Source organism: Vicugna pacos, chromosome 20 (assembly GCF_048564905.1).
Source record: "Vicugna pacos chromosome 20, VicPac4, whole genome shotgun sequence".
NCBI lineage: Eukaryota > Metazoa > Chordata > Mammalia > Artiodactyla > Camelidae > Vicugna > Vicugna pacos.
In genome coordinates, this window is record NC_133006.1 from 30296218 (window position 1) to 30321610 (window position 25393).

Below are 25393 nucleotides of genomic sequence, written 5' to 3' on the forward strand. Positions count from 1 at the left end.
TCTAATCTATTAAGTACCTTGGAACTGTGTAGGTGTATGTCTACCCTGCCTGTGAAGAATATGCTAGGAAATAAAGGATGGTGACTTATTCTGTGAGGATAATCTAAATACTGGAGTGTAGGTTCTTAATCGCATTTGCTGGTAAAAAGAGCCATACGGCAGCAACCGCTACTGCGTGCCCATAGGGGCCCTCTGCCAGGAGCACGTCAGCACAAATTCTCACAATTTGTGCAAGGTAAAGGGTTATTATTTTCAGGTTATAGATGAGAAGGCTGAGGCTTGGAAAGGTTACACTACTAGCTCAAAGTCACATACCTGGCTACGGTCCAAGCCAGGATTCAAACAGTTTGACCTCACTGCCCATGCTTTTGCTAAGCTCACAGCCTGGTAAACAGGTGACTTCGCTAACGTCTGCCGAATGTATGAGGGAAAAAACAATCCTGATTATTAAATGCTCTCAACACAAGCGAGTAAACCTTAGGCGAGAAATAACATATTGCTAATATATTTTCTGTCCACTATTACACTACATATTAAGTGATAATCAAGTAACTTCCCAAGAGATAACTAAGAAGGAGTTTTCAACCTCTTCTTATTTGCTGCCTTAGATTAATTTATAATAAATAGAAAGGAGGGGGAAATGAGATACATTTTATTAATGTTTTAGGAGCCTTATTCAAGGTAAACATGAAAAAAATTAGCTGGGTAATTTAAAGCAGTAAATTGCTTATAATTCTCTCCTTTCCCGAAGCCAGAAGTATCTGGATACCAACTTGAGATCCACTGAAGGGACGTTCAGATGGCAGCACGTTCGTTGATGGGAAAGCTCTCTCCACCTCTGCGGCCACACTGACAAATACTGACCGCTGGGGCATCACTGCAAGCATTCGTGTAGTATGTTTTTCTCTCATTTTCCATTTCATGAAAATTCATGGAAATGAAATGACAAAATGCATGGGGATTCACTTGGTGGAAAATTTTATTTATTGAAAGCTCTTAAAGAATCACTCAGATCATTCAAATATTTTATTTGCATTTATTAAAGAGATTGTGAAACAGCTAACTAATGTCAGTTAAATGCAACTACAGACTCCAGAAGATTGTCCAAATTATTCTGATAAACTGATCTCTCATATAAGACATATGGCATAAAAAAGTCAGCCACCAGATGCTACTTTATTGTTACTTTCTGTGTTATATGAATGTATACTATAGATTTCACTAAAAATTTGCATGATATTAATATTCTTATTAATAAAGAGAGCAGTCATATGTGAACTACCTATAAACATGCTAGGTGCATTAAACATATTATTCTTAATATAATGTGAAATGATGTGAAAATATAAAAATTATTTTATAAAAATTAATTTAGCAAGTTTAAAGCATTTAACTTTCCTACAAAATATGCAACCTTAAATATCAATTTTTATTCATTTCTTAAAAAACCATTTTAACCATTTTCAAGTGTACAGCTCAGTGGCATTAAGTATATTCACACTGTTGTGCAAATAATTTATTCTTAAGCTTGACTGGAAAATACATTTTTGTTATATTTGAGGCAAAATTACATCAGCTTGCAGAAATAAAAGAATTCTTTAAAAAATTACCAAAGAAAATGTACTTTTATAACTTTTAATAAATAAATTTTATGTATAAAATATTTGAGAACAATGTACATTTAGCCAATTTGCACAGCTATTCTATTTTACTTTTTAAAAAAACTACAAAAGTGTTGAATCATTTAGAATTAAATGGTCATGTGGATGTTACTGAAGAGTTAGCCTTACTTAAAATTGAAAATCAACTCGATGATTTACTGTATTTCACATAGCTGAGACTGTGAATTACATCATATCAATACCACCGCTGAAAGCAACTCCCAGCTAAAATGAGATGAGATACTGAACAGATGAAGTGCTGTTCAAAGTCAATGTAGCCCAGACTTAGGGGACAGAAGAATTAATGAGAAAATGAGAATCTACCAGATGGTGCTGCAGGATTCCTCGCTGCACATCCGCCACCTCAAGCAGCTTCTATACATGCAAAGCCCCAGGGCCCCACCTGGTAGCAGCATAATTACCCTAAATGTGCACTTATGTTTCATTACACCTTGGCCATTACTATGTGTGCTGATTACAAGTATCAATCCCTTTCATTTTCATACACCTCTGCAGTTCCATAGCATTCAACTGTGAAAACTCAGCACTCCGCTTATTTCTAACATGCGGCCCATGCTGATAAAACTGCAGAGGGTAAATTATTTGTCACTCTACAGGGTGCCAATTCAGTTTGATAAGGATGACATCATCCCCATTTTACCAATAACAATGGCACTAACAAGAACGTGTAATCAACAAACCTCAGTCCTCCACTAGCCCTGGCAGGTGCAACTCTTTTTATGCTAAAAATAAGCCAACATTAGCTTCCAGCTCAAAACTATTTCTTTTATCACAATGCTAAGCAGAAGTTGGCTTCCATAAGGCACTGCAGCTGCTGCTGCCGCCGCCGCTTTTGCAGATGCCTGCATTAATTGTATCAAGGACATACTGAAATAAGTGCTTATTCAGCACAATGGCTACTGGGGAGCAGCTGGAGGCGCAAGACAAACTGTCTTGAAGAGAATGTACCAACCCAGTGTGTAAATTACAATGATGAAGTACAAAGAGAGTCTAAGTTTAAGGGTCTAATGTAACTGCAGAACAGCATGAAAATTTAGTGTTATCCATGGAGTTTGAACCAAAGTATTTTCTAAGTAAGGAACAGACCCTTTCAGATTTCACTAAAACCACTTTTAGAATGGGGGTGATATTTAGTACCTCTTCAACACAGCAGAAATAGGAAGGTTATCATTAAAAATATCAAATGTTGATACAGCTCCTCATATGTATAAATCATAATAAAATTCCCCTCGTATGTGTGCATGTATATGCAGTGTGTATATTTCAAAGAATGAAACAGCAATACAATAATGACATTGCTCATTACACAGAAGCAACATGTGGCTCAAAACAAAGGACGAATTTGTGTGGCTTTCTTCCTCGTCCCCTTTCATGCCCCCTTTATACGTCAGTTTTATAGTCATTATTTCTAACCCTTACATTAGGAGGCAAAAATGAATTAACAGTGACTCAAGACTACTCCAGGATATAGGTTATTTGGAATGTTCCATCATGCCAGTTTGGGTGGGGATAGGGGAAATGGGTCCATAAAGGTCCTGCTGAAACAAAGGGTATCCCTGGAGAGCAGTGAAATATGAAGTGAGATAATCAGACTAGGGCCAGATAGTGATGTCCAGTGACGCTCTGTCAGCCTTCCCCACGGTCTCCCCAAGTAACACATCCCCTGTCTTGAAGGGACTAAAGACGGCCATACTCCTGCACTGGTTCTGAAACCTTGATTTGAAGACATATAGTGGGCCTAATAATATGTCAATATACCTGATCTAACTGACTTCTAGTTGAGATCATACCAAACTGCTTTACATCTGCACCACAGACATTGCTCTCATGCAGGGGACATCTCAACCGTGAACATGTTTTTTGAACTTTCACAAAATGATCCACACTTCTGGTAAAGAATTACACTTCTACAAATGAGAAATGACCTCAAATCAAACTGGCAGGTACAGTTTGCTTTAATTTTATCTAAATACAAAAAAGGTATTTTATGTGAAGAGACCAGGATGGATTCGAAGAAACGCTGTCAAGCACAGGTAGACACTAGCAACTGTACTTGCCACCGGCCCTGAGAACCAACACCTCACTGCTTCAGTAATAATTTCCGTTTTTATGTAGCATTTCCTAGCACAATTGCCATGATGCTAAAATGTTATTACGGTCATATTCAAACCATTATATCATCTGCAATCCCATAAAATAACAATTAACAGTATGTCTTCATTCAAATGCTGTATAGCTGAATTGTAAAGTTTCTAATCAATTTAGTCACAATAGATACAACTCAAATGATTCCATTCAGTTACCCATAACCTTACAATCTACAAAATAATATCCATATGAATATTGGAGGAGTCAGGAAAGGTGCATTTTTAAAAGAATAAGAATAAAATTCTGGCATATACCACAAAGCAAGACAGCCATGCCCCGAAGAGTCTTAATAGTTTTTTTTTCTGAAACTGTTTTTTTTTTATTTGAGTGTATTTGATATTTGACAGATATATTAGCTCTCCAGCATCATTTATCATGTTTATTTTTAATAGGGTTCCCTTAGAACAGCTGCCTAAGATGCTAATCTTTTCTTTTTTTCTTGGGCCTTTTGTAAATATTTGAAATAGCTATTCATTAACAGTTGCACATTTATTCAGTCCTGTTGTATGGCTTGTGAACTGGAATTAGCTTTTATTTCATTTTTTTCTATCTGCTGGCCAGACTAGAGAAACCCTGCTGTTTGGGTTCAATCTGTCAAGGTTCAAATTATCCTCCAACTGAGAGCTAATCAAGGGCGTCTGACCTGGTTTGCAAATAAACTAGGAACAAAAGTGGGTTTATTTTTTCTTTCTTTGGAGCACTGGTTCTCAAAGAGTAAAGCCAAACAAGAGTGGGTCACAAATGCAATTGCCTAAAATTAAAAACAGACACAACTAGCAACTGAAGATGAACTGGATTTACCTGGCATTTCTGAAGTGCCCAGTTTTCAAGCTATAAATCTATTTTTTAATAGGAATTGGCTTCCAAATACATTTCAAATTAAAATTCACAGTTCATTTAAAGCAAGTCCATGGCATGAGCAGAACACAGATTTTAGGCAATCAAACTAGTCTGATGGGTACACTGGAAACTTTAAGTATCTTCATGGATCCAAAGCCTTGAGTTAATAGTTACATATAGTACAGCTAATCTTTCTGTATCATTAACATCACTCCTATATTCATTTTATGCACATTTCTAAAATATGAAATACAGCTTTCTTCTCTTTTAAATATTTTAAATCTCCAAACTGAAAAGAATAGGTATTTTTGCAAATTAAGCACAGTTAGTTATTAAGAAGGTACATTAAAGTAGTTTAATGAACTACTTAATGAATGTACTTAAATGTTACTAACACATATATTAAAACACTTTCTCCTAGTATATTAAGGTTCCTAGAGCCTAAAATTACTGCTTGGGTCTGATTTTCAGGCTTCTGTTGTTTTTACAGGTATCTAATCTTTTGAAACAGGGATGGCCAATGCAACTGAAATCCTGTGAAATGTGTCAGTGCCACCATTCAAGAACATTATGGTTGCAGTTCCACTAAGGGCTTCTCTCAAAATGATCCCAACTGATGAAATGACACTAATTATCATAATAAACTAAACTGCACTATAGCAACCAATGCATTTGTAATATCAAGTATTTGCATACAACACTGTCCCTGAGAGGCAGCATGTTATAGTGCAAAGTACACTGGCCTATCAGTCAAGAAATCTCTATTTCAATACTCTTCCTCAGACCTGCAGGGTGACCTCTCTGTGCTTCACTGAAAGAGGGACAACAAGCACCAGCAGCTATAATTCACTGAAGGAATGGAAAGGCGAAGTGAAAAGCTAGATGTACAAGTACAAAGAACATTATGCGATACCCACTTCCCAGGAAATTTTAATACAAGGGCCACAAAACGGCACAATGGCTGAATTATACTTATAATCATACCTGTGCTGATCACAAAAAATCACGGTCACGAGTAAGAATGAAAATAAAACAAGGAAAAAAAATCAGTGATGTGCAAAGGTTCTATTTTACGTTTTTTGGTGACAGAATATAATACTATGCAGCATACATAATAAATTTTTCTTTACTTAGGGATGGCAATCTGGCTTCCTGGAGTCCATGTTTTAGAATAATTAGCAATATGGTAGCTAAATACATGATTAAATGTCAAGAGTTAGCTGATACCCAATTTGAGAAACATCTTCTCTTACCTAAAATACATTGGTCCAAGTTTCCATTTAGTTTTCCTTTTATATAAATTATTCTGAACAAGCCAGCCATTTTTAAGTAGCAGTTTATATTTTATTAAGTTCTATATTAGTGAGGAAAAATATATATTTATTTCATAACCTGCTTTCAAGCCATAAATTACAAACTGCTTCTACTAAATATTCCAGGATTCACTACAGAAAGTGTAAAATATAAACAGCATTTCACTAAAACAAATCCTCCACTTAACAGGTACTTGACAAATGTTTGTTAAATAAATAATAGTAATAACAATTAAGATTAAATCTCACACTAACTTTGGCTAATGTGCTAAAAAAAAAATCCCTCAACCATTCTCCTGTATTTACTCAAAGTAAGCTATTTTAAATATCATCATTTAAAATCAAGAACTATTCAACAAAACGCAAAATGTTAGTCAAGAGCAAAAACACTTAGATTTTCAAAATTCATAGGAAGAGGTATATTTTCATGTCATCACAGTATTAATGAATTTACAAAAAGCACTTTCTATTTGAAAATTTAGTTGCAGAAATAATATTGCTGGAAACATTCAAATGATGGGCTAACACAGTTAGAGAAATTATTTTTTAAATCTTTATTCAATTATTCTCCACTTAACATAGTGCCAAGTTTCTCCTACTGCCCCCTTCTTTTTTTACTAAAACTAATTACACAGTGAATTATATCTCTAAGTCAGTAAAACTGTAAATGAAGGCCAGACCATTGCATATAAATTATTTTGTCTAAAAAATAAAGCACAAAAGAATATGAAAATGAATATATATGTATATGAACAACTGAAACATTATGCTATAGACCAAAATCTGACACATTATAAACTGGCTATACTTCAAAATAAATAAATAATGCACAGAAGTCACCAGAGTGAACAAACACAGATATAAAAACAGAAACAAATTCCCTTGTATACAATACACAGCAATCCAATTTTTCAATGAAAACAGGTATTATCTTTTTAATTCCAGTTTTCTTCAACATTTCCTATGTACAGCATTCATTTTGTTTCAAATATTATCTAATTTGGCATTATTCGCTTATATGATCTAGTATGGGTGTACATTAATATTCACAAAAAGAAACAGTCTGAACTGTGCCCAATTCACATTATCCTCCCTAAATTACCTCACATCTGTGAACAATCCATCTTTCTCTCATTACCAATCAAGGACATTGGCTGACTATTCCTTCAAACTCCAGGATCCACAGCCAGATATGTAGAAGGTTTATTCTGAGAACATTCACTACTTTTGGTTAGAAAGGTGAAAGATGAACTTTCCAGTCTGCTGTTATGAGAATCGTAAGGGCATGCATCAGAAGACTTTTTTTGAAAAAAAAAAAAAAAAAAAAGGCTTTTACTGAAGATTAATTGTGACATCAAGATAAGTAAGACCCAAGGAGTCCTTATCACAGAGATGGTCCAGTGGAGGATATTAATATTTTAAAAAATCACCTTAAATATACCTGGTAAGCACTATTACAGATGTACGAAGGAAAGATTCTGTGTGACTGAAGAACAAATTCTGAATGGTGAGGGATGAAGACTGAAGGGGAGACTTAAGAGCAGAATATGAAGTGTCATTACTATCATGTCATCCTACCAGCTCTTTCCATTCAGTGTGAGCCAAGGACAAGCAGTGTCAGCATGACTTGGGAGCCTAAGATGCAAATTCTCAGGCCCCACCCAAGACGCACAAGAAACAAATTTGCATGCTAACAAAATCTCCAGGTGATCCGCCTGCCCTTTAAAGTATGAGGACCACATCTACAGGCCAGTGTTCTTCCTTACAAGCAGCCCACACATGAGCATAGGAAAGCATGAGGGTATAGGCACTAATACACACAGAATAGACTTAGAAAGAAAAGTAAAATGGCAACAGCATTTTGTCTCTTCTGTTCCCCTTCCTCCTCCTTGCCCTCTTATTAGATCATTAAGAACAGTAACAAGCTACTTTATTCAGTAGTCACAAAGTATCACAGATTTAGCATTACATTATCTTGTTTAATATTCATACTGATTATCTAATGAGTATGCTTTACTCCTATTTTTCAGAAGAGAAAACTGAGCCTGAGAGGAAAAACAGCATTCTTAAGGCCACAGAGCTAACAAACTAGGGAAACAGAAGTTAACCCTTTCTGTTCTTATCCCCAGTGCCATGGTACTAAGGCTTATCTGAATCATTGCTCTTATCACTCAGTGATACAATGGCTTACTTACTAAATTGCAGATGATAAGTTACAAAACTAGTCATTCTCAAACTTGTAGGGCTTTTAAATAAACACTCCCAGCCTCACAGAATCAGAATCTTTTGAGGTGGGGCCTAGGAATCTGTATTTTAAAACTCCCCCAAAATAATCTGACAAAAGTCCTGGCTGGGAAGAATGGAGCTGGTCCTCACACTGCTTCTCTTACATGGGAAAAATAAGTCCAGATTTTTACTTTATTTCTTCACATAAATGGTACATTTTGTCTCCACCTCCATTCAGTATTTTGATCAAATGCCTCAGCGTATTTAATCAAGCAGGTTCTCAAGACAAGTTTCTAGAAATGATCCTCATGACACCTGTAGTATCTGGGCGGCTTGGAGCGACTCATTAGAAACTGCAAATTCCTGGACCTGCTGCAGATCTACTGAGTAGGGAATCTGGCCAGATATTTGCATTTTCAACACATACCCTGAAGTCCAGAGGTTATTCTCAGAGACAGTGAAGTTTAACAACCACTTCCACAGACAGTTACTATCTCACCATCATTCACAGTCCCTAACTAAAATTCAACGCATCAGAAAGATTTTTATGGCAGGTAGGATCATTTACTCATTCTTTCCCTTATTCATTCAATTCATTCTTTCAACAGATGTTTCTCATTCTTCCCCAATCGTATTTTCACTGGTTAAATCCTTACACCCAGGATCTCTCCCTTCTTCTGTTGACAGTTCCAGAAATAAACTAAAGGGCATGGTTTTTAAAATCAGCAATCTAAATCAAACTTTTCTTTCCTATATTACAAATAACAAGAAATATGTTGGAACTCACCAAGAGAAATAAAACACATAACTGAGAGCAACAAATAAAAAGAAATACAGAAATTTATAACCTCTGCTGAGCAGGCAAGGTCCCACTAACATTTTTTTCACGCAGAAAATTGTGCTCACCGTACCTGACATTGTGCAAGTATGTTTACTGCGATTTAATATCCACACAAGCAGGAGAAGAAATTTAATAATTTTTCAGCTGGAATGAATTGACAGCCAGTGTTAGAAAACTGCAGATTCTGCAGAATCAATAAAAGCTGCTGGCATCACAAAGTAGTACTTTTGCCCAGAAAACATCTCACAAAGGTCAGGTTTACAAACCACCAGGTAGCAGTATCGCTTTCACATCTTTCCAGGGCTATTAAAATTCCATTAAACAACCTTCCAAAACTAACTTGCAGCCTGTAAAGTCCACCAAAATGATCCCAGAGACAGATCAGCCTCAGTTCAAACTCCAAAAGTAAACCCTTGGTTAACTTTTGTCCCCTGTCACCAAAAATTGTTTGCAGAATTCTGTTTAGTGAAAGAAAAAATACCAAAGCAAATATTTATTTGTAACTAGAAACATGGACCTACATGGATATATTCATTTGGTAAAATGACAGATACCCGTTAACTATCAAGAGATGATTCCTCAAAGTAAATGATTTCTCTGCTGCAAATCTTGGAAAGCCACCACCACCACCAAATATCTGGTGTCATAAAATCAAGCCTGTGTTGTAAGACACAGTGCTCAACTATGCCTGAAAGGCAGCTAAACTAAGCAGCATCTCTTGCCCACTTCAGAAATATAGCTTTTCCAGGCTGTATTTTCATTATAGGTTCCAAGTCACATACGGCGTTTCATCGAGCGTAATCAATTCAGGATTAGCCACTCGTTTGATATTTAGTGAGCACCTACTAAGCCCATATATGCACTGCCACACACGCCTGACCTGACGCCCCTTTGGCTCAGTCCTCCAGTGACCTGACACGCAGATGGAAGGGCAGGGGCACATGCTGCTGAGGCTGAAAAGTCGGCCTCTGAGCAGATGCTCGGCAAGAGTCTTCATTAAGTGCTTCCGGTTTCCTCCAAGGGCATACACTTCATTATTTGCTTATTTCATCTCAAAAGCAGATGGATTTGCACTCAATCAAAACAGAATATGGGCACCTTAGGACCTTGAGAGAGATCAAAAAACTCTTCTGCCTACTCAAACCAAATGTCTGGCTGAAAGAATGGGGTTTCTAGTGGGAAATGGGCAGGCTCTTTCTTCCTCTCCATCAATGGTCTCCACATTTTAGAAAATCACTTTCCTGAATCAGTGAAAAAAATTTTTTAAATGCACCCCCACAGATAGATGCTAATTTATTATATTCAGGTACTGCTGTACTAGCACATTATATACAATATGAAACATACACCAAAAAAATTTTAAAGGAAGAGGCAATACAAAGAAACACCAATTCTAGTATCTTCTCCCTGCACTCCGATGGGTTGTCTCACAAAATGACCTGGGCTGCACAAACCCCGCCAGTACAGCAGGATTCCTTTGTGGTACCCGATGGCTGTGGAAGTGGGGCCAGATCACTCCCGAGCCACACGTACTTGGAGTGCATTGTCTTACCCTCCCAATAAATCCTTTCAGAGTGGTGTGCTTTGGGGGACAGGGCTGCAAGTTTTAACAAAGAATGCCAAAACATACAACTCTAAGAAACATAGTATGTGGATTGGACTGTTAAAGAGACGTTGTTGAACCACTAGCTTTCTCAGGACTCCCTACAAGAACACACACAGGAACATTTTCTTTCAAATCTAATGCCCAGTCAGGTTGCTTTTTTCCCTTATAGACAATAAGCTTTCAAGAAGTTCGGAGTCAAAACTGCATATGTGACCATGGCCTACTTTCCCATGTTCCAATTCCACACTAAGTCTGGACTTTTCTCCTCTGTTTTCCCGGGGTCCATTATTTTACCTATTTTTCATACTTTCTTGCATACTTGCAGGGTTGTTTCATGGAACAAAATAAGAGTTTAAAAAAAAATCACCAATAACAGTGGGAGACTGATGACACTCTAGTTTCCCTAAGAATGGATAGAAAAAGGTATTCCCAGAAGCTCCAAATTTTTTGTACTTTGGATTATATGTACCCCAAACTATGAAAACTCAGAGAATTATGAACAGATGTCATTCCGTACAGCAGTCTTGGGACCACATCCTTGTTCCCACAGCAAAAATAAGCTTTTTGTTTGGTTATCAGCAAACCTCACCACTGGCCTCCCTATTTTATAAAAAGAAAATTAAAGGCTGATAATCATAATGTATTGTTATCGCTGCTTTTCTAAAGCATGTGTCTATGAGGAGAAACATGAACTGTTTCTAATAAATATTCAATAAATATTTGTTAATAAATGGCAAAATAACAACTATATATTTCCAACAGTTACTTCAGTTTAAGAGTCCCTGTTTGGTTTCTTTCTTTCATAGACCTCTAGCATCACATAAACCTTAAGATTCAGAATGGCAAGTAGATTTCATCTAGAATATTAAGCATAATCAAACAGCAGTGGCTAATAAGAACTCTGAATTGAGAGGCATTCTGCAGAGAAACCCTGGTTGATTGCTAAAATACGCCCAGAGCTAGAAAGGTGGGTGGGAGGAAGTGGGCAGCACAAGGCTGTCAATTTGCTGACACCACCCTGACACAAAACGGATGTTTTCAAAATCCAAAGGTATTTAAGCTTGAAGGCTCACTGATTGTTGCCATCTGAAGACTTCTGTATACTTTAATTTTTACTAGTCCAACTGGCTACTCTGTCCTCCTAAACTAGGAGGAGCTCCTCGAAGACAAGGACCATGCCTTTTCCATCCTTTTAATTCTCACACAGCACAGTAAACACTCAGTAAAATGTCAGTTGACCCTTTTGTGATACCTGGAGATAACTAAAATCATTGAGCCTTTTAACTGAAATAAGCATCACTGGATTTTGAAACCAGCCATTAACTAGTAGGGTGATATCAGCACATTAGCAGCACTGCACTTAACTGCCTCTTCAACCTTCCTACCTCAGCTCCATTCTTTATAAACCAACCAGGGTTTCCTCCTAACGGTCCCTCTCAATAGAGGTTGAGAGGGTCTGTTCATCTAACAGCTTCAACCAAAAAACTATCTAGAACTACTGGCTCTCAATTCTAGTCCTCAACTCTGGCTTATATGGTAGGATCACCTCTATTTTAGACAAAACAGGGCCCCCAATCCACAGAAATGATGATACAATTGCCAGCCATGGGACATGGACGTAAGTATGGTTTTGGTTTTTCAAATTTCCAGCTGACTAAAATGAACAGTCAGGCTGAGAACACTGATCTGTTCTAAATCAACATTCATTCCTAAAAACTACAGCCTTCTCTTGTGAATTTGTGCCGTGTATTAGCACAGTAGAGATAAAAGGAAGCTGGCAAAACAGTCTTATTTAAGTGAGCTTTCCCCGAGTTGACCACTGAACACTTTCATCCGTAACTCCTGTTCTAAACACGGTTTCACCAGAACGCAGCCACACCATCCACTCATGCACTGTCTGGGGCTGTTTTCACGCTACAAGGACAAAAGTGGACACTTGCAACAGAGGTCTTACAGCCCATGAAGCCTAGAATACTCTACCATCTGGCCCTTTAAGAAAACGCCTGCCAGCTCTGGACCGGTGTATAAAGGAACACACCAGAGAAATACTCATCTGCACCAGCCGGTTCAGCCTGCATCCTAAAGACTCCGAGAAAAGGCCACAGGAGCGAGGGCTCATTAAACTGGGCCCCACCTCTACTTCAATCACAGCAGTTCTGCTTTTACTTTTCCAATTTCATTTGAAGAAAGAGTTCCTTTATTGCTAAGAAAACTCTGCACACTACTGACTTAGAAACTCAAAGGTCTGAAGAGATAAGAGTCAAGTAACTTATACTCTGGTCTGCCATAGAGAGCCTTAACTAACACACTATGAAATCAAAGTGATAAATCTCGGTTTATTTAAATTGAGTATCTGATAAACAGCTATTTAGACATCCTATCCCTATCAAGTTATATGTATTATGTACATTACATTTATTTCGCTCTCTCATTAAAATTCCTTTAAAAGTCACATTTCAATATTTTATTTGGCGGTTTTGTAAAAATCAACAGAAGAAAAGGCCATGTGGAGACTGTATCTTGAAATTCTGTATCTTACCAGCTAAAGGCATTTCTGTTATATTTGTCAATGTCTCTTAGAAAAGGACATATGAAAATAAACCTTCATATTTACAGCCTCATTATAAACTATATACTTCCTTTTATACACCCATATCAAATTATATAAATCACCCTATTTCCTTATGCTTTGAAAGAGCCACGATTTACCAGTTGGTAAAACTATCTTCCCTCTTTCAAAACACAATACAGCGTTTTATACAGCCTTTATTTTCATGGTCTATTACATACAATCATTTAATGTAAGGTGCCTAAAGTTCTTTTTTATAAGTTGACAATGTGTAACAAAAATGTACATTAACATTATTAATCCTACAGAAGAAACAGATTTCTGAATTTGAACACAGCACAAATGAAAAGATAAAGGAATAAAAGAGACACAAATAAGTGCCATAGAAATTAAAGGACGCAATTATTGGTCTCTTTTTGATCTTAGATGAAAATCAGTATTTGGTAATCACTGCGACAGATGATAAGTCAAATGCGGCTTGATGTAAACCATACAATTCAGCTTATACACCAAAATATCAAATATTGTTCATATCCTTTACTACCTAAAAGGGCAGAAGCAATGTCTTCCAGCTATGTTGCATAATTAATCTTATACACAACAGACAGTATCTTTCCAAGTCTTGAAATAAAACAGAATCCATTTCTTAAAATCCCAACATTAATCCTAAAATCACGAAGCATCAAGAAATTTCCTCCTTGCTCTGAATATTTCATCTTAATTTATTTACCTTTCCATCACTGGTTTATGCCAGTTATCTTGGGGGGGGCGGGGTGGTTCAGATTTATGAGGAAGAAAAAAAAGTACCAACAGAGAAATGAGATCTAGAAAAGCACACAAGAGCTATAAAAACAGCTCATCCATCATCTCTACATTTTGATTCCAGAGACAGCAGTGAAAGGTGTTGTTTCCACACCACTCACCCAGCACACTTAAAAAGGTTTGCTCCATCACTTATACAACTGAAACTGACTGATTAGCTGCTAGAGAAAAATCAATACAAATATCCTAGAAAACACTAGCTTGTAAATTCATTCTGGCCCCAACAAAGTCCTGGTCACTGCTTGACATGTTTTTCTAGATATCTAAAATGTAACCATGTCAAACTCCAGCCCCCAGAGACTATTATGCCAAGGAATTTTTAAAGCCTAAAGCTCGACACAGGTAAGGAGGGGAGGGGGACGCTTCCCAACGGTCTGTTAGGACAATGAGATGATACCCAGAAGTTAACCTGGTAAATCCTACACTCACACGTGGAACTGCCCACAAAAATGATACAACACACTGAGAAGGTAAAAATAGTCAATGAAAATGTCAAGGGGACTAGGCTGAGTGACAGAAAAAGAGAACAAAAGCTAAGAAACAATGAAATATAAACTAAATACCATTCAAAAGTTAATGAACTCCCTTTCCCACTTTTGGGCAGCTAAATGTAAAATCAGCATGTTAATACTTTAGAAAACCACTTTACACTCAGAATGATTTCATGATTATTTAAGAAACTCTGCTGAATGCTCCCTTGCCTTTGGGTTAGCCCTACTCTCTTCATTCTTTAGACTTCTAAGAAATAAATGTTTATGAATAGAAAATGTTTCATAAATATGCTACTCAGAAAGAAACCGTAATCTTACTGTATAGTCTGTCATATGACCGGTAACCAGGGTTCTAATCTCCATACCACAACTGGTGTAGAGTTTTTAAAAATCATCTTGTATTTGTGACACACAGTCATTTAAAAATTTTTTAAAAAGAAAGGGAGGAAATGCAGTTTTTCAGGATGGGAAATTTCACGTGCACTGACAAGAGTGGCTTTAAACATAGCACAAAAATTTACTGGCAGCATCTTTAGACTTTTCATTTGAGAGTAACTTTTCAAAACCATAACGTTTATTATTGATTATAGGACAACTTAACAATAGTATCATGCAGAATTTAAGGGGTTGTGAAGTAAAAATAATCCTAATATCTGATCTATTAAAGAACTAAATAGGCAAAAGTCACAGAAATAAGAAAATGAGTTATTTCTTCTATGATATTTACCTTCATAATTATTCTTCACAATTTTAAAACTCAACTATAGGAATTCTATAAGACCATTATGATCTCAATGTCTTCTGTAGAAAAAAAAAAGATAATGCTGCTAACTCAAGTCTTTAAAATGTGAACTTACAGACAGCTATTTTCTATAGTGGGAAGAAAACGTAAGGTCATCCTTAGCAGTTCTCAAATTAAGAGAATGAAAGGTAATTGTCATCCTAAGTAGCTTCTATTGATAGAGACATTTTTCATAAAACATATTTTATAAGCAAAATTAAATCTGTCATTCGACTCTGGTCATTAATGTCTGTTACAGATGTTCCAATATTCTCACTCAAAATTAGACTTCTCTTCTTGGATTTATTTTAAATTCCTTCAGTTCAAGTAACATGTCTCCTTCCTCATAATAAGGACCCAGCCAGTTACTACCTGTAAGTTATCTCAAATTCTAACAACCAGCAACACTAAATATCATAGTAATGAGAAAACCATGGCTTGTTGAGGTCAAGTAGCTTGGTCAGATCACGTGGCTGGTATGTAACAGAGCAGTGTTTTAAATTCAGACTCTTCTAGGCAAAGAGCATCAAATACTCATGACTTAACATTTTCCAAAACACACTGGCTTACCTACAAAGTTAGGACCTTAATATTTCAGTAATACTACCACAAATCAATCTAATGAGCTCCCAAGTCCAAAAACTAGCTTTCCATTTCAACTCTAATATACAGATAACAAGACAACAGAAAACTTTATATTGCAGTCCATGATTGGGAATAGCAAAGGAGATTGTCTGTCTGTCTGTCTGTCTGTCTGTCGGTCAGTCTATCTATCTATCTACTGCTGCTGCTGAAAGTAATACCAAATAAATCTCTTCTAATATTTTCTCTGCTAACCTCTTATATATGCTTTGAATCACCCACTTTAACCAGCTAACCCACTTGGACATGACAATATTATCTAACAACTAAATGCAGACCAAAGTAACACACTGTACCTTGGATGCTCAGAGGGCATTTTTAAGATAAATCAGACAGCTAAGGTAGATATCTTAGGAATAATTCTGTAATCAGTTCATAGCAACTATATTTATTCCTTTCTTCTTAAATCACGCACAATACACAATATACAAATGTAAATACTAAGTCATGAAGCAATCACATCAAGTAGTTAAACACAGGTTACAGGTGAGGATAGATATGAGGGAACCAAGAGAATATTTTTACTTCCTACACAGTAATTTAAGAGTTTCATATTTTTCAAAAAAAATTTCAGAGTAAAATGAGTACAATTTTAAACAACTGCACTTAGAAATACATAATGTTGAAAAATTGTCTCAAAGAAACTAATTTGTATGTCTTCCAATTTGCAGAGTTTGGTGGCTAGATTATGTAGGTTTAATATCTCCATTATCCAACAAATATTTGGAAAAAACACACAGCAATTAAGCATGCCAGCAAAGGCATCACTTTTCAAATAAAGTAAGGTTCTGTGCAAATTCATGTCTTTTCTGAAAAATCCTTAAAGTAGTGATGTTGTAGAAAAGACAACCAGATAGACTTTTCCTCAGATTAGACAATTACCTGGCTCTGAAACAGAACAATTACAAGATTCAATGAGTTTCCATTTATTTGTCTTTCAATACAAGTTGAATGTGAACAGAGGGGGGACTGTGTTAAGAATATTAAAGTAGAAAGTAATTGTTGAGATGTGTTAAATTAATCAAGGGTATTTTTCTCTGTTATAAAGAACACTTCAAATTCATGTTGATAAAAGCTTTAGACTAAATGTGTGTGGAACTCCTAATTTCTGAGATTTAGAGTGTGAAGTACTGAAAGTAACTTCAGTTTTAGCAAGTTACTTGCTAAAAGGAAAAGTACTTTGCCAATAATTATTAACCCACAAGATTATGAAACAATAGGTTATCTCATGTTGATTATGAAAACACACCAATGTTATATACACATATTATAAACAAAGACAAAAGAGGAAGTTTATGATTATGTGTCAACACAACTATGACTCATATTAAAGATTAAGTCTCACTATACACTAAGAGATACCTAGATAATCACATTTTCCAGCAAGTGATGATTCAGAAGTAGCTGGCAACCCACACAAAGAATTATTCCCATGAGGACTCAACCAGCACCACTCTTTCCTGGTCCAACAGTCCTGTGGATGAGGGGGTTATCTCTTTTGGGTCATAGCAAAAGCTACCTTCTCTTCCCTAGACTCCCAGAAACCCCTAATAGCTCTATTTTCTAAATGGTCCAAAAACTATCAAAGAAAGGTATAGAAATCTTGGAAAATATTTCACTCAGTCCACAAAAGTCTTCACACACACCAGAAGGTCATGGATTTCTGGGTGTTTTTATTTATTTATTTATTTAGGTCTTTTTTCCATAAAGGTGATAAAGTTCAAAATATGTCACTTACCTTAAAGTCACAAGAAAATGGAGCAGTGGTGAAAGAAGTTATGTGAATACCATAACCTGATTGATTGAATCTGGTAACAACCATTAGATAAGCTGGAATAAATATATGTAAACTCTTCAGAAAGCTAAGGAAGCATGAGAAAGTGAAAGTGAAGTGTTTCTTAGAAGTTATAGTTTATTAAGGAGACTAAATCACACAGAATCCTAGGAACTCTTACCTTGAAAAGACTGCTTGGCTCTATCAACTAGTTCATCAATCAGGTAACTGGCCAAATTTCCTCTGGCGTGTTTAGTTTTGCAGTAGGTACAAGCATTGAGACACCTGTTCAAATGATAAAAATATACAAAGTTATATTTTTAAAGACAGTGCACATTTAACATGGGGAAAAAATATCCAAAACATACCCCCAAAATGCTGTTTTGGTATCATTTGCCAGTTTATATAAGACATATTTTTTAAATGATTATCTACGAAGCTTCATACTTAATTTATTTCCACCAAGCACAGAATGTTGCAATTTGCAATTCTTTTAAGTTTCAACTATTCAAGAAAGATTGTACAAATCACATAATATTATAGTTAAATGTACACATTAATATGGAACAAAGATAATAAATGCACAATAATTATTAAAGGTCCACACTTTTTAAAACCACTGACATTTCTTTGGCTATCATAAAACTAAAATTCTATTATTACTTAAATATACTGTATTTTTCAGAAATGAAAAGCTTTTCATTCAACTTTTAACTAATGATACAAGAATAAATAGGCAATATAGAAAATACATCCTTAGAAATCTTCAGATAATATTTTTCACTCTTTAAAATCAGAAAAAAAATTAAAACATATTCAGTGAATGCTCTTTGGGGTTATATTAGTCAAAGTAAAGAAGCAGAATGATAATATTAGTTTAAAAAAACTAAAAAGTAGAATTATTTCCCAACAGACTTTAGACATGATAAAGAATCATCTTTTAAAAACTAAAATGTTGGTTCTACTTTTATAATTTTAAAATACAGTTTCAATAAACTTTCTTATTTAAAAACAATTATACACAATAAAATATTCCCATGCCAAAAACATAAGGCTGAATAACATTGAACAAAACAAAGAGTAACTTCACATGAGTGATTCAATCGCTATAATAGTAAGGTTTTAAAAGACAATCATTATACAAATGCTTTCAAATTTCAAACTGAGGAAAATCAAACTTTTAATAATTGTAACTGGCCAGTGTGTAATTTTGTTAATATATAACTTTAAAATGCATATAAATCATTGTACTCAGGAAGCAACTACGCAGTGCTTAATTTCTAATTATTTTTGCATGGAACTCTTAAGTAAAATAACACATACAGTTCGATTTTTAACTGTTTAACTAAATACAACCTTAAACAGCTAACATCCCTTTCTTCCTAAACCATTTACATAAAAACACACACACGTACAAACTGTGCTGTCTCTCTTATGAACAGAAGTTCTAGTCTCCCAGTTGTTGTATGTCTTCTCTTTTCAATTCTCATCCATTCCAGAACAATGGGGAAAAGAAAACTGGGTTTTTTTGGCTGTTTCTTGGGAGAGTAACTTACTTTTCTTTAGCCCTGACTGAGCACCAAAACACTGAGATGTTTTGCATACATTACCTCATTTAACTCTTCTAGAGTTGGGTATTACTATCTCCATCTTACAAAGAATATGCTTCCAAAAAGTCAGATAATACAATTGATTTCACAGAAATAAAAAGGAGCATAAGATACTACCAGAACAACTACACAACAACAAATTGGACAACCTAGCAGAAATAAATTCCTTAAAACACACAGCCTAACAAGACTAAATCATGATCTCATTTACAAAAGCATAAAAAACAACAAAATATCAAGGACTAAATTTAACCAAGAAAGTGAAAAATCTGTATACTGAAAGGTTTAAGATACCGATGAAAGAAATTAAAAAAAAAAAACACAAATAAGTGGAAAGACATCCTGTGCTCATGGACTGAATACTTAATATTGTTAAAATGTTGATACTACCCAGAGCTAACTAAGATTCAATGCAATCTTATCAAGATTCTAATGACATTTTTTACAGAAATAGGAAAAAAAATCCTAAAATTCATTTAGAAACTAAAAAGACACCAAACAGCCAAAGCAATCCTGAGAAAAAATAAAGTTGGAGGCTTCACAATTCCCCACTTCAAACCATATTACAAAACTATAGCAATCAAAACAGTATGGTGCTGGTGTAAAAACAGGCAAATAGATCAATGTAAGAGAACTGAGAGCCCTGAATAATCCCTTGTATACGCAGTCAACTAATATCTGACAAAGGAACCAAGAATACTCAATGGAGAAAAGATAGTCTACTCAATAAATGGTGCTGGGAAAACTGGATATTCACATGCAAAAGAATGAAAATAGATCGCTAACATACATCACTGACAAGAATTAATTCAAAATGAATTAAAGACTTAAATTTAAGATCAGACACCATAAAACTCCTAGAAGAAAACACAGGGGAAAAACTCCTTGACATTGTTCTTGGCAATTATTTTTTGGATGTGACACTTTTAAAGCACAAGTAACAGACGTAAAAATAAACAAGTTGGACTGTATCAAACTAAAAAGCTTCTGCACAGTAAAAGAAAGAATCAACAAAATGAAAAGGCAAGCAACAGAATGGGAGAAAATATTTACAAACCACATGTCTGATTCATAATAAGTGATTCATAGTATTTGATTAGTATTCCATAATAAGGGATTCAAAACATCTGACAACAGGTCAATATGCAAAATATATAAAGATCCCATACAGCTCAATAGCAAATAATAAAAACCCAATTTTAAGATGGCTAATGAATATGAATAGACATTTTTCCAAAGAAAATATTCAAATGCACAAGAAAAGATACTCAACATCACTAATCATCAAGAAAATGCACATCAAAACCAAAATGAGATCCCCTCACACCTGTCAGAAAGGCTGTTTTCAAAAAGACAAGAGTCAAAAAGAGCTGGCAAGGATGCAGATAAAAGGGAACCCTTGTAAGCATTAATGGTGGGAATGGAAACATATAGCCACCATGAAAAAATAGTATACAGGTTCCTCAAAAATTAAAAACATAACTATCATATGATCCAGCAATTCCATTTCTGGGTATATATACAAAGGAGATGAAATCATTGTCTCAAAGAGGTGGCTGCAACCTCATTTTCATTGCAGCATTATTTTCAATAGCCAACATATGGAAACAACCTAAGTATTCTTCAACAAATGAATGGATGAAGAAAATGTGATACCTTTATACAATGTGATATTCAGCCATTAAAAAGGACAACCCTTTCATTTGCGACAACATGGATGAATCTTGAGGGCATTATGCTAACTGAAATAAGTTAGCCAGAGAAAGAAAACTACCGTGTGATCTCACTCATTTGTGGAATCTAAAAACAAACAAATACCGAAAAAAAAAAAAACTTCATACAAACAAATAACAGATTGGTGGTTGCCAGAGGGGGAATCGGGGGCAAGGGTGTGGAAGAAAAGGGTGAAGGAAGTCTAAAGGTATAAACAACTCATTATAAAATAAATGAATTCTGGAGATGTAATGTACAGCAAGGCAACTATAGTTTATCAGCACGGTTTTGAGATCTGAAAGATGCTAAGAAAACAGAACTGAAAAGTTCTCCTTACAAGAAAAAAATCTGATTATGTAAAATGAGGGATATTAACTAAACTTACTGTGGTAAACATTTCACAGTATATACATACATCAAATAATTATGCAAATAACTATGTTGTACATCTTAAACTTATACAAAGTTCTGTATCAATGATATCTCAGTAAAACTGTGTGTGTTTAGGGGTGGGGAGGAATCAGGTAAGTAACTTGTTTAAGACATGTAACAGCTGAAATTCAAATCTAGGTCTGCCAAATCTCAAATTCCCTGCTATTTCCACTCTAAGTTGCCTCCTCAGAATTAATGTGTATCAGATATCCTAGCTACAGACAAGTGCAGATGAGATGCAGTAACAAGAGAGGCAATCACTCGACATGAGCTCTAGAGTGATGCGGCACATCTGTTTAAAGACATGGCCAGAAGGCACCATCCTGTGGATGGAAACATTATAAAATGTGTTTCTCTCTTTCATTCTTTGGAAATCTAAGGCTAGGCTTCTTGGCCAGCCACTGGCCCAAACGAGTTACTTCACCCTTGTTTTCAAGTTCTGTTTCTCATCCAACTGCTGCTCTGTGGCAGAATGTGTCGCCTTATTTGTCTTGGCGTGTTTTTAACATCCTACTGCTCAGGTTCTCCAAGCTGACAGCTCTCTGTGCCCTCCTGCTCAGCAGCTCCAGGATCCACTGGACACAGCGGGCCCCCACCTGATTCATTCACCTGCGATTCCCCCCATGACTGCCATGCACTCCAGTGAAATCACCACCCTTCCCGGGAAGCTGCTCTCTATCCCAATACCACTCAGGTCTCCTGACCCGTTTCTCTTATTCCTCCTGTCCCAACAGAGCTCCACAAATTAAGTGGATAATCTTAATAAAAGCTACTACTGTTTCTAACTTGGGCTATTTCTTAGAAGTAACTTTCTTAGGGGACACCAGCCTACAGAAGGGGAAGGAAAACAGACTGGAAATGTGTACTTCAAATATTTGTAACATAAATGAATTCACACACAGAAAATACACAGAACACTGCCTGCACCTACCAAGTGACTGGTAAGTATTGGCCAACGGTGGTTTAATGTGACTTCTAAACAATTCTGTGAGGAAGTAATCCTGCACTGTCATCGTCCAGGTGTACCTAACTTTATGAAACAGATGTGTTGCTGATACACTGACTTAAATCAACTGTGGAAACCAAATCATATTTTCCTACTGGCTCAGTTAATAAAGGTGGAAATGTAGCCCCCATGGGAAGTCACTAACGAAAGGGTACTCCAAAGTTTAAATAAAACAAGGTGATATTTGGAAACATTTACAATACTCAAAATAAGCCAGTAAGTATTAATATTACATTAAAGATTCAAACTATTCTTCACTAAACTGCTCCCTTGGGGCTAATCAGAGTTGCTGATGTGATATATTTCTGAAGTTCTAAATTGTTTATTGTATAATATGGGTTCATCCTTATCTGCAGTTACCAAAATAATATTTTATATTATTTCAATAAACTGAAAATTTCTACACAGTGCATTTTTAAGCATAACAGCACTAATTCAAGCAATAAATCTGCTATGTCTTACAGTGAAAAATGAGAGAGATTTCTTATAATACACAGGAAAAATAAGCAACACAAAATCAGAAAAGAAAGAAAAAGCTTTTGATGCTATTTGGTTTAAAAACAATTTTCTGAATAACCAGGAGTTGTGATACCGATCATTTTGACATGACATGTCTCCAACAAAATAAAGGGATTCATCATAGAAACCTCTATTAGTTTCAGTTATCTGTAAACAATTAAATAATTGTCTTAAGAATAAGAACACCGAGCCAGTTTCTTCAACCGTCAGAAAACAAAAGATCTTTGAGGGCTGACTGCTGAAAGCCAAAACCAAGAAGAGATGGTTGCTGAAGTGCAAGGAGGATGCAAACTCCTGAACAGACACAGCCTGTTGTGATGGAAGGATACAGCCAGACACCACACCTACTCATCTCTGCACAGGTTGTTATCTGGCACCAGGCCAAGAAATAACTAAAAAAACCTCAAAAGGAGAGACAGACTAGGCATTTAATTTTAGCAGTATTACTCTGAAATCTTAAAAAGCATCTGTGGTAGAATGTTTTTAAACTACAGAAACTAAACAAATGGAATCACTACGAATTTCCAGAAATTAAAGTATTTTAAAGGGTTCAAATGCATGAGAACATGTCAATTGGATACCTGAACCACATAAAGCAAAGGAAAATAAAAAATTTTAATAAATTATGTTTTTTCCTTCTAAAGTGCATCTTTAGATACCACAAGTTTGGGAATAATTTAAGAATCAGAGTTACACTTTTAAAAATTCTGATACCTTATGTTACTGGGCAGGGGAAGCTCATGAGACTCAGGATTCTGCTCCTCCCTACTTAGGGTCAAAGACTAAAATTTTAAATATGCAAAAACCATTGTGGACTCCAACATTAGCACTTCAAACTAACATATTCTGTGCCACTCACATAATGTAATCCTTATTTATTTTTAATCAGTTGAATTAAAACTGAGTATACTTTTTCTCAAAGCTTTAAATATAATCTTTACATTATATTTCTTATAAAGTGTAATCATTCTCAAAGCTTTAATTTTATAAAATAAGCCCTTCATAGAACAAAACTTTGGAAAAAAAAAATCACACTGTAGCCCAGCTATATTCTTCCATATGGAAGCATCAGGAAGCAAAGAAAAAAAACAAAAACTCAACAAACAAATGGTTCACACACTGTAGGCTGTGACAGACTTGACTGTTAAATATAGCCTATTGTGAACCCTCATCATAATTCTTAAAGTATTTAAAAGTATTTCCAGGAAAATTACAACCTTTTTGATCTTTTAAACAAATACAAAAGATATTCTTATCAGTAAAATCTGGTTGGATCTTCAAATGATAATTCCTGTTTTTCAAGATCAAAAAGCAAAGGAAAAGTAACACACCTGAGAAACTAGCAGAATACAACATTGAACAGCTTCCGGTGGCTGGGACTCCTCCCCTGTAAAACGAGATCTCTCCACCTGAGTTACTGCCTCAATCTCCAACTGGAAAATCTCATCCTAATAAGTACTGGCTCTGCCTTTAACTGTACCCTTTCTGGAATTCTTTTCCTTCTTTTCCTTCTTGGTTGTTTGGCAAACCCAGCTGCTAACATTTCTTCTGTTTGTATTAAATTCAAAAAAATTGCAGCTACTTTTCCCCCTTATCCTATCCCCATTAGCTGCTGGGCTACACCCTTTGCTTCAAAAAGTTGTGTCAACATATTTAAACTCTGTACCCTTGTATCTCATGCCCTTTACAAAGAGATATCCTTATTATCACCACCCATCAATCTCTGTGAAAATCATCACCACCTTTAAAATCACCTGGGGGGAGGGGGAGTTGCTAATAATAGTAAAAGATGGTTGCTGAATGCTTGCCAGACAGTAAACCATACATTTTATATTACCTGTTCCATTTATCCTCACAACAATATTGATATACGTATCATTATCTCTAACTTTGATACAGGAAATTGAGGCTGAAAGGGATTTAAAAACTTGCCCAAAGTTACGTAGATGGCCAAGTCAAAGATGTACTCAATCTCATCTGAAATTCTTTATCACTGATTGTACACTACTTCTCTTAAGATACAGTAACTTACTCTAGGTAAGAATACATGATTGTTCGGGAGAATTATGGGAAGATGGAAGAGTGGGAAGCTGCAGGATTCTGGCTCCCCACCTAGACAACAACTGCATTGGCATCACCTGTCTGGTGTAACTGTTGTGGAACTCTGGAGTTAGCTGAAGGCTAGCAACTTCTAGGAGAAGATCTGAATGGTAAACTGCCCAATAACAATGGAATAAACATGGGACATTTTCCAGAAAGACCACATTTCAGAACACAAATTAAGACTCCAGAGATTTTAAAAGATAAATATCATACAAAGCATCTTCTCTGACCACAAGAGAATGAAGTCAGAAATAAGTAACAAAAAGAAAATGGAA

General features: G+C 35.6%; 1 protein-coding gene across 7 annotated transcripts in view; it reads right to left on the reverse strand.

Annotated features, from left to right (window-relative positions):
* The window catches only part of CDKAL1 (CDKAL1 threonylcarbamoyladenosine tRNA methylthiotransferase), a 532049-nt gene that overhangs the window by 274684 nt on the left and 231972 nt on the right, over nt 1-25393 (reverse strand). For all 7 annotated transcript variants that reach the window (XM_015234628.3, XM_072945594.1, XM_015234630.3 and 4 more), the window contains one exon: nt 17917-18020. In XM_015234628.3, the coding sequence (XP_015090114.2) occupies nt 17917-18020 (104 nt within the window). The remainder of the gene's footprint in view (nt 1-17916; nt 18021-25393) is intronic.